The following is a 10,556-nucleotide window of genomic DNA, read 5'->3' on the forward strand; positions in this document are numbered from 1 at the left end:
GCACCGAGTACCAATGGAAGCAATAGCCAGATAACCAATGGACGCAAGCGACAATAAACCTAGGGACACAAGCAACAGAAAACCCATTGACGGAATACGAAAACAAATCAAAGTTTCCGTGGTTCGATTTGAATGAATGAAGTTTATTTCATAGTATGTTTATTATGAATGTTGTATGTTTATGTTTTCTAAAGTATGTTTTGTAACCTACTTAAAGTATTTGTATAATTTTTATTTGTAATTTTATAAAAAACATAGAATATTTGTATAATTTTTATTAAACACACAGCTTTTATAAACGGGTAATTAAATAAGAAAAACGAAAACATTTTTTTTTTACATAATAATCACATAATACCTTATGTGATTAAAAAAAAATTAATAAACGAAAAAAGAAAAACGAAAAAACGAAAAAAAATGAAAAAAACCAAGATCCGCAGAGGTGTTTATGGTTCCGCAAAACCCCCTCTGTGGAACCTGTGGTCATTTTCTGAAATCTTCATTTTTATGGTCATTTTCTTCGAACTCAACCTAAATTTTGTTCATTTACCGAAATTACTCTTTTTTATTTAGTGATTATTTTGAAAACACAGATTTAATGTTTATTATTATTTTTTTTGTTTTTGTAATGATTAATTGAGTGGGGATGAGATTGAGGATCACATCCGGGCATTATCCAACTGCCCGTCTTCTTAATTCTTACAACTATTGAATGATGATGTCAATTTACACTTGGACGGTGACGAGATTGACGGTGATGGCTTTTAACCGTTATATAGTGGTCTACTTTTCCGTTAATAGCGCACGTTAGACGAAGGCATATATACCCAAAAACACCTTGCACGAGAAAAAAGAGACCAAATTTATTTTGTAGTAATTCGAAAGCTTCTTTTCTCAGTTTTGATGGCTGGGTGAAGCCAACGATATCTCCGTATTTCTTGCCAAAAGATTCACAATTCTATATTTCGCTTAGCTGTTTTATGTTTTCTTCATTCCATTCTATCCATGTGTTGAGTTCTCTTGGTTACAATTCACCTGTCGGAGAAGGTGAAGGTGCTTTAAATCTGAAAGTCCCATTTTTTTTTTAGCTCCGATTCAGCTGGTATCTACGCCAATCCTGCTCATTCAATGGCTTATGGGCATTGTCCGTGTTCTTAGCAAGTGATCTAGCTGACCCTTTGACTGAATCTTGTAGATCTGAACCCTTCATGCCCGTCGGCGCCGGTGATGTCTGAAGCTATAAAGTCGATTGCTGTTTCTAACTGCACTGGTGCGCTTCTACTTATTTCTCAATTCGCTTCATGCGTTAATTTTAGTTTCGGTCCTTTTGTTTTCTAATCCACTTATGATTTGAAGATTAGGTTTTTATCTATAATGTGCAATCCCAATCCCCACCTGGTGTTGTATCGGTTTGGATGTGACTTGTTGATTCCAGTTAATTAAGTTAGGGCATAAACCTTATTTTCAAGGGAAACTTTCGAATGAAGGACCCCTAGGTTAACCCCCAACCAATTGTATACAGATATTTGCTAATCTTGTATAAATAAACAAACATTCATTCAAGAATTATGATTTAAATTTGTATGCTTGTTTCTTTTAACCAACACAATTTCCGTTATCTAAATTGCGTTGCAGGATCAGTAAAGAAAAAGCATTCGCATTGGCCCTTGGTGAAACAGTTGCTTATTCCATTTATCATCATCATATGCACTGCCAACGCTGATTTCACTGACAACCAAACCCAAACCCAAACGGGGGCACAAATTTTATCTCCACCCACTAATGAAATCCCTGATCTACCCCTGCCAGTCAGTCTTCCATTGTTCCAGAAACAACATCAACACAGGAGACGTCTTTCACCCCTTGGTGCACCAAAGCTTGTGCTATCACCAGCTCAGCCACCTAACTATGGAGCATTCATAGCTTCAACTCAGCCTCCTTCAACTTCAATCTCAAAACCTTCAATCAGGAAAAGTGAAACACTACCTCCTGCCACCATGCTTACACCTCCACGCTTAGCAGATATTGCTCCTGCTCAGTCTCAATCTGGTGCTGGTACCTTACCTACTGGCTTAGCCCAGCCACCATTGTCTCCTCATTCCTCCAGTAAGATACCTTTTTTTAAAAAAAAAAAAAAAAAAAAAAGAATTGATGCATATGGACTGTGTTTGTGTTTGGCAGATTGTTGTGGACCTGAAACTGTGCTGAAACGGGACATGGAGGGATGCCACTGTGTGTATCCGATAAAACTTGACATTCTCCTGTTAAATGTGTCATCTAACCCGAATTGGAATCTATTTCTTCAGCAGTTTGCTACTCAACTTGGGCTCAGGGTTTCTCAGATCGAGCTAATCAACTTTTATTTGCTGAGCTTATCAAGACTTAACATTTCAATGGACATAACTCCACATACTGGAATCAGTTTTAATTCCACTGAAGCTTCTGAAATAAACTCTTCACTTTCTACACACAAGGTTCATCTAGACCCCAAGCTCGTGGGTGGTTACCAGCTTCTCAACTTAACCTATTTCAAGCCTCTTGCTCCTGCTCCAGGTAACTTATTTTATTCATAATTTTGCATGTTTATAACACGGTGGGTGTTATGATGATATACATATACATGCAGCACCTCACATTGCTACATCACCCACAAAGTCAGCTCCTTCATTGCCTTCAACTCCAACATCAGCCAATAATACTTCTTCTGGTCGTGGAAAACACCTGAGCTTGATGCTTCTTGTTGGGATTGCTGCTGGAATCCTGTCTGTTGCTGTCATTTCTGTGCTTATACTTTGTTCATGTGCTTCACGTAGACGAAAACCAGAAGCATCATCAAAAGAAACTGGTATGATGATGATGATGATGATTTATGTCTTATGAATGAATGAATATATTTATGATTCATTTGTTGTTAACAGCAGCAGCAGCTAAGCCAAGGGAAGGAGGATCTTTTCCGCATCCTACGAGTACAAGATTTCTTGCATATGAAGAACTAAAAGAAGCGACTAATAACTTTGAAGATTCAAGTATACTTGGTGAGGGTGGTTTTGGAAGAGTTTTTAAAGGTGTATTAAGTGATGGCACACAGGTGGCAATAAAGAGGCTTTCTAGTGGAGGCCAACAAGGGGATAAGGAATTTTTGGTAGAAGTTGAGATGCTCAGTAGGTTGCATCATCGTAACCTTGTCAAACTTGTTGGTTACCACAGCAACCGTGATTCTTCTGAAAATCTTCTTTGCTATGAACTTGTTCCAAATGGAAGTTTGGAGGCTTGGCTCCATGGTAACTTACTTACTTAACTTCCTTGTTTCTTACTGTATTAATTATATAAATTGAGCTATAATATATAATGGTTGGTTTTACATTTACAGGCCCACTAGGGTTGAACTGTCCCTTGGATTGGGATACTCGAATGAAGATTGCACTTGATGCTGCAAGGGGACTTGCATATCTTCATGAGGATTCACAGCCTTGTGTGATCCACAGAGATTTCAAGGCTTCTAATATCTTACTGGAGAACAACTTCCATGCTAAAGTTGCAGACTTTGGGCTAGCTAAACAGGCCCCAGAGGGCAGAGCAACTTATTTGTCTACTCGTGTTATGGGCACATTTGGGTTCGTATTTAATCTTTGTTTTCAGCTTTCACCTTACAAGATTATGTTATAGTAGTTGATTTACATTACAGGTATGTGGCTCCTGAATATGCCATGACTGGACATCTGCTGGTGAAGAGTGACGTGTACAGCTATGGGGTGGTCCTGCTTGAGTTGTTAACAGGAAGGAAGCCTGTGGAGATGAGCCAACCATCCGGACAGGAGAACCTGGTCTCTTGGGTCAGTTTTCATTTTTTAATTTTTTAATTTAATTTAATTTTTTTTAAAAAAATAAAAATAATAATAAACAAACAATGCAATGCAATGTAGGCTCGGCCAATTCTAAGAGATAAGGAGCGATTGGAAGAAGTTGCAGATCCGAAGCTTGGGGGAAAGTACCCGATTGAAGATCTGGCTAGGGTTTGTACGATTGCAGCAGCTTGTGTGGCCCCTGAAGCAAATCAACGCCCCACCATGGGGGAAGTTGTACAGTCGCTGAAAATGGTGCAGCGTGTCACAGAGTATCAGGACGTGGGACCCACGGCCACTGCCACTGCCACTGCCACTCAGAAGCAATCATCCACTACATTTGAATCAGACGGGACGTCTTCTATATTCTCCTCCGGTCCTTACTCTGGTCTAAGTGCCTTTGATCATGATAACATATCCAGAACAACCCTCTTTTCGGAAGACCTTCATGAAGGAAGATGAAGATGATTTTGGTCAATTTGGGTTTGGGCCCGGCTTGGGGGAAAATGCTTAATTGCTTGCTCAAGAGAAAGATTTGTTTCTGTATAATGGAAACAGGGAACGGGCTCACAGCCAGGTATTAGTACTTAGTAGTGTATTATTTGTTTCACTGTACAGTAGTAACGCTATGTTTTTACATACGTAATTGTAATTGTAATTGTTAGGAGAGTTTTTTTTTTTTTTTTTTGCTAAGAATTATTTACTCCTTCTCTTCTTCTGTATTTTAACAATCATGAGTGAGTTGTCAACGATCATGAGAAAAACCAAAATTCATGTTATTACTTCTTCCATTTTATCAGTTACTGCATTTAATTAAGATTGAATCTAACCTTACTTTGTGTTTAATTTTGGTTCAGTTAGCAATCAATAGCTCTCAACACAAATATTCATTGATGTGTAATGTTTGAACCAACAAAAAAGAATAGTGAGTGCAAGCTTCAAAACTTTAGCAGACATAAGGGTGTTTAAGCATTCTTATTAATTTTAAGGAATTTGATGTTTGAGAAAGAAGGATAAATTGAAATATTTTAGTTTAGATTACTGTGGAATAACCAAAAAGGAATATGTTTCACTGAAGCGGTTTAGATGGGTATTGTTCTTTGTTATTAATCTCATATCATATGGATATGGATGTGGTGGAAATTGAAATGTATTCTCAACTTTGGCACTCATTTTCAACATGTTTATCAAGGTGGATGTTGGGTTTCTTAAAGAAAGACTTGTCTGGGAGATGTAATTATAATTTTGGCCTTGATTTGGTCCGTTTTGCCCTTGATTGTACATCGATGATTTTTTATTTGTTTTTTTAACCTTCATTTCAACGATTGTGCCCTTGTTGATGCAGCCCCTGGTCATCAAGCTGAATAGTATCAGTTCAGTTTTAAACTAATGTGGAGTCTGGTTTTATATAAGTTCAAACTTTTAACTTACTTGGATGATTTTGCCCCTCAGAAGTTGATTCCCTTGGTCATTGCTTGAAGAAAAGCTTTGTTGCTAATATTGGAGTCTACAAACTTTGACGATTTTGCCCTTGGTCTACAAATTTTATTGTTATTAACTGTCTAGATTATTAAAGCCCATAATGTCATAGTTGAAGACTTGGAAGAAACTTAAAATATTGTCTTAGATCATTAAGCACATAACAGGTTGTATGATTTGCGGTTTCTTTTTCCTTCTGTTTTCTATGTTGTCCAGAGCCCCGTTGGTTTTTGGTTCCTTAATACATTTTCTATTGTTGTTCAAATCCATCTTTGTCCACGTGGCTTCTCCTAAGTCCAAAAAAATTTAAACTGAACTTCCGAGTTTGCCCTTATTTATTAATCATGAAAACTTAAATCAAGTGTAAATGCAATAGGGATTTTAGTTTTAAATGACGTCCTAAATCTCGCCCCTACCATATATTCCTTCTACCGATTAACACTCAAAATTGCTTGAAGCTAGAAAGCAAATCATCTATTTTATTCAATAATTGACGCCCTCTTATTTATTCTGTTTAGTTGATTATCATTCCTCCCTGTCGGCAAAAAAATTAAGGGCATCCGAGGAATGAAGATGAACTGACGAAGACCTAATCAAGCAACAACCATTTTGGTGTAGATGTTGGCGATCGGTGTGCTTATGTCTCGGCACCATTCTGGTAAGTAAAACTGCGCATGTGTGTTGGAGTAAATTTCTATTTTTTGTTCAGATTTCTTTTATACAATTTTTTTTGGAACAATGGTGGCGATGACAAGGAGATTCATCGTCTCCTTTTTTGTAATTTGGCTATTTGAGTTTTAAATCTTATCGCTTTTGTCGATTCAGGGCGAATCCAAAAACATGCTAAATCATGCAATTTAATATGAATTTCTCAGAGAAATTCATTTGTTGCTCCATATGTTGAGTTTTTGTTATATACTGTGTTTCCGTTTGGCAAAGAGGTAATTTTGACCATCAGTACTTTACAGTCTTTTTGAATTTGTTGAATTAGTTTTGGAATTTTGTGAATCTGATAATAATAACTTGTGTTGTTTTATGACATATGATGAATGCAGATGCCAATAAACAAGTATATATGAAATTGGCATGCATGGTTTTGTTGAAAAACCTCTTTTCTTCTCTTTATGTGATTGGTACATAGATGTAGTACTCTTTTTTCATTTCAGTTTCTTCTCACGTATACATAATTTATAGGGACTATTTCCAAGTTGCTAATTTTGATATCTCAATGATGGGTTGTTGAATAATATGGCTCAGTTTATAATCTTGCCCATTTGGTCCAAAGGCATATTTTATTTGTCATCACAAAAAAGGTACTAATTGTATTTTATTGGTAGTAGATTTAGTAGATTTTCCATGGACACTTAAGTGCCTAAAGTCTGTTTCTAGGTTCGAGGTAAATTGGCCGCAAGAAATAGAAATAAAAAGCAATGTAATTCTTTTTTTTCCAATCTATTAGATTAGTGAATTTGAGTTGATACATTCTTGAAAATATTCTACTTAATATCCGAATGTACATTTAGATGCTTATGCTTTTAACTTTTTAATTTATAAAATTTCATTTATTTGGTTATAAACGTCATATGTTTATAATTAGGGATGAGCAGTGGAAACGGGTACCTGCTTTCGGAACCGTAACTGCCTCGGAACTGCCGGTTCTGGAACTGGAACTGCCTTAGGCGGTTCCGGTTCTGGTTCCTAAAGTCTAGGAACCGCCTTAAGCGGTTCCGGTTCCAATTTTCATTTTTACGGAACCGATACCCGCTGGATACCCGCCGGTTCCGGTTCCAATACCGGGTATCCGGAACCGGCGGTTAACCGGAACCGGTACTGACGGGTACCCGCCTTTTTTCTAAAATATATATATATATAATTTTTATATTTTGGTGATTTTCTATTTAAAAAATAGGGGAAAAATACTTATACCTGACTACCTTAGACCTAGGGATGAGCTTTGGAACCGGACCGGTTCGGAACCGGAACCGGTTTTCCTATATTATAAGAACCGGGAACCGGACCGCCGGTTCTAGCGCCGGTTCCGGTTCCGGTTCCGGTTCCGGTCCCGGTTTTTCGGTTATTTTTCAAAATAGAACCGGTTGAAATACTATAGATTATATGCTATCTTCTAGAGCTTGTAAATGATTCAATATTTAACCAAATTATGACTTTTTACATTCTAAATTGAAGTACAAACACTAAATTACATGATGAAAAAAGAATCAAGTAATTCCGACTTCATATGAGTGAGTTATGCGCATTTTAAAAGCGGGGACAGATTCCAAAAAAATAAAAAATGTCGAAACAGAAAAAACGCAGCATTGATATGTTGTTTTCCAGGGTCTATAACTGATTCAATATCTAACCAAAATATGTGTTTTTATAGTCTAAAATGAACTACAAACACCAAATTACATGCTGGAAAAAAAATTAAGTAATTCCGACGTCATATGAATGAGTTATACACATTTAAAAAATGGGACATATTCAAAAAAACAAAAAAATAATGCTGAAATAAAAAAAACGCAACATCGATATGTTTTCTTTCGAGGCATGTGTCTGATTCCATATCTAACAAAAACATATGTTTGTACCGTCAAAAATGAATTACAAACTTCAAATTACATGTTCGAAAAAAAATCAAATAATTTCGACTTCATATGAGTGAGTTATACGCATTTTAAAAAATGAAAAAAATGTCAAACCGGTTCCGGTTTTTAAAACCGGGACCGGTTTTCATAAAAATGGAGAACCGGTAACCGGACCTATTACCAATTCCGGTCCGGTTCCGGCGGTTCTAATGCTCATTCCTACTTAGACCTTAGTCGTTTTTAGGGTTTTGGTGATTCATTCTTAGGAATAACGCCGACACCCGAACTCTTCTTCTCGTCACTCTCCCCTCACAAACCAGTCATCGCCGTCGCTCACATTACCGATTAACCAGAAACACCACATCGATCTCTTTTCAATCGTCATCCGCCCAACATCAAACGCCATCCGTTGTCACTCTCGTCAAAGTCGTAACCTAGGTTGTTCAATCGCCACTCATCCGTGTTCAATAGGCTCAATCGAAGGTTCAATCTGCAACTATTCTCCCAGTTCAGTTATCACCACACTCCACTCATGCCGGTTAGATTGAAGACGACTAGTTCGTAAGACGTAAAACGTCGACACTTCCCAGGTGAGAATCTTGTTTTCTTTCAATTTTTTCCCAAAAAACAGATTTTCTTTTTGTTTTTGTTTTTTGTTTTAGGGTTTTGTCTAGTTGAAGTTTAGTGTTAGTTGGTGAAGATTGTGTAATTGTGTTTGTTTGTTTGCGTATGGGTTTTGGTTAACTTGATTTCAGTTCAATTCTTCTTCATTTTCAAAGAGAATGACATGTTGACTAGAAATTAGAATTTGGATGCCGAATTTTTGTGCTGAAATCAGGAAAATCCGGTGTATTTTTGGTGTTTAACCCTAAATATCACAACCATGTTTCTGTATTATTGGTGTTTAACCCTCCATGACTTACTTGAGTTTCCAGAACTTGACAACTTATTTGCACCTGTGGAACCCATTTTAGATGCTCAAAAGCAAGCAACTGAATTGTTTGGAGTTACAGACACATGGTTCTTAGTTGGTCATATATGTGATATATATTAGATAGTCCCCGTTAAGATACATATTTTTCTATTAACAGGATCTGGGAATTTTGATGGTTATATCATAGCAATTTCCCTTGGATTGACTTCCATTTTGAAGTAAGTCTTATGCTTACTCTGGAATCTTGTAATTTTTTGAATTTCATATTAACTTCTCACCATTTAATAATGGGATTTATGTTCTGGTTGTGCAAGATCTTTTCTTGATACACAATACACATTCCAGCTTTCCAAATTAAAGTTAAAGCTACGTTCTGGCCTTATGACTGTTATATTTGAAAAGGTAAATCATTCTTGTGTTATACACTAATCATTTATCTCATAAATTTACTGATATATATATATATATATATATATATATATATATATATATATATACAATAATTTGCCATCTAGTCTTTAATAAATTATTCCAAAAAGTATTATTATTACAACAACTAATCTGTCTTTTAGAACTCATTAACACGTATATTTAGATAAATTTGTTAAATAATTATCAAGATGTATATTAAAGGTTTTTAATACTGCTTTTATGTTATTAATTTCTTGTTCTAATTCTAATAGTTCCTTATCATTAATTATTAAATTTATATTTTTTAATTCTAATACCTTTTCTTGTAAGAGTTTTTTAAATATTTTTATTGAATTTCTTAATCTTTTAATAGCAATAACTCTATTTCTGTTTAAAGAATTACAATTTATTTGAACTTTATTACTCATAATTGTTGTCTATAATTTTGAAGTTCATTAATAAAATCAGATTTAGTAGGACTTGGTAAACTTGTATCACTAGTTTGATCTTCTTGATAAAGAGGTTTAGGAATAGAACTAGAATAGTCAACAGTTTTTAAATTTAAAGACTTTGATTTTGAAAACGAAGATTTAGAAGTACCAATTTCAGGAATAGAATTAGTAGAAAATCTAGATGATGAAAAATTTATAGAAGAAAAATTTATATCAACTGAGCCATCATTATGCTCAATTATATTTGAAATTTGTTTTGAAGAATCTAAAGATTTTGGTTCAATAACATTTTGTAAATTCCAATTACATGATTGAGTAATTTCTGACCATTTAAGTCGTTTAGGCATATGAACTTTTGTATGATTAGTATTTGCTTCGTAAATAATTGTTTCATTTCTAGGACTTGACAAACGGGTTTTTGGTTCTAAAGTAGTTGTCATGGTTTTATAACAAACACGATAAATGATTGCTAAAGGTTTAGAGTTATTTTTAAATTCTAAATTCTTTGTTTCAACAGTTAAAACCAAAGTGTCTAAAATATTTTTGTCAAATAATCCTACAGAAAAATTTGGATAACAATTAAAATAAATTGGTCCATTTGCGATATTTGTTTCTGCCATAGCTAAAATAGAATTTTGAAAATCTGTATGTCTTTTATCTCTTAATATTAAGAGAACAGGAGCATCAACACCAATTCTAAAAAGAGATTTGATAGCAATTTGAACAAGACCTAAATGAAGAAATTTATATTTTTGTCTATGTTCAAAAATAGATCTTGATGATAACAAATTTATATTTTGTTGGTCTTGACCAATGGATAGGGTTTGTTTAGTCATTTTAATTGAGTAAC

General features: G+C 35.1%; 1 protein-coding gene across 3 annotated transcripts; it reads left to right on the forward strand.

Moving 5' to 3' along the window:
* The first annotated feature begins 818 nt into the window (after positions 1 to 818).
* Positions 819 to 4,624, forward strand: LOC145136400 (Protein kinase superfamily protein). Of its 3 annotated transcripts, none has more exons than XM_079070518.1 (9): positions 819 to 1,047; positions 1,196 to 1,270; positions 1,636 to 2,106; positions 2,182 to 2,553; positions 2,627 to 2,845; positions 2,919 to 3,281; positions 3,371 to 3,614; positions 3,686 to 3,833; positions 3,924 to 4,624. In XM_079070518.1, exons 1-9 carry the CDS (start codon positions 981 to 983, stop codon positions 4,302 to 4,304), a joined length of 2,340 nt encoding a protein of 779 aa, XP_078926644.1. In that variant the 5' UTR covers positions 819 to 980; the 3' UTR covers positions 4,305 to 4,624. The 3 variants fall into 3 exon arrangements, with proteins under 3 accessions (XP_078926644.1, XP_078926645.1, XP_078926646.1); XM_079070519.1 differs by having other exon boundaries at positions 2,922 to 3,281; XM_079070520.1 differs by having other exon boundaries at positions 850 to 1,102.
* Positions 4,625 to 10,556: the final 5,932 nt, after the last annotated feature.

The sequence above is a fragment of the Lactuca virosa genome, chromosome 9 (assembly GCF_052849685.1).
Source record: "Lactuca virosa cultivar CGN04683 chromosome 9, Lactuca_virosa_CGN04683_v6, whole genome shotgun sequence".
In the NCBI taxonomy this organism is placed as follows: Eukaryota; Viridiplantae; Streptophyta; class Magnoliopsida; order Asterales; family Asteraceae; genus Lactuca; species Lactuca virosa.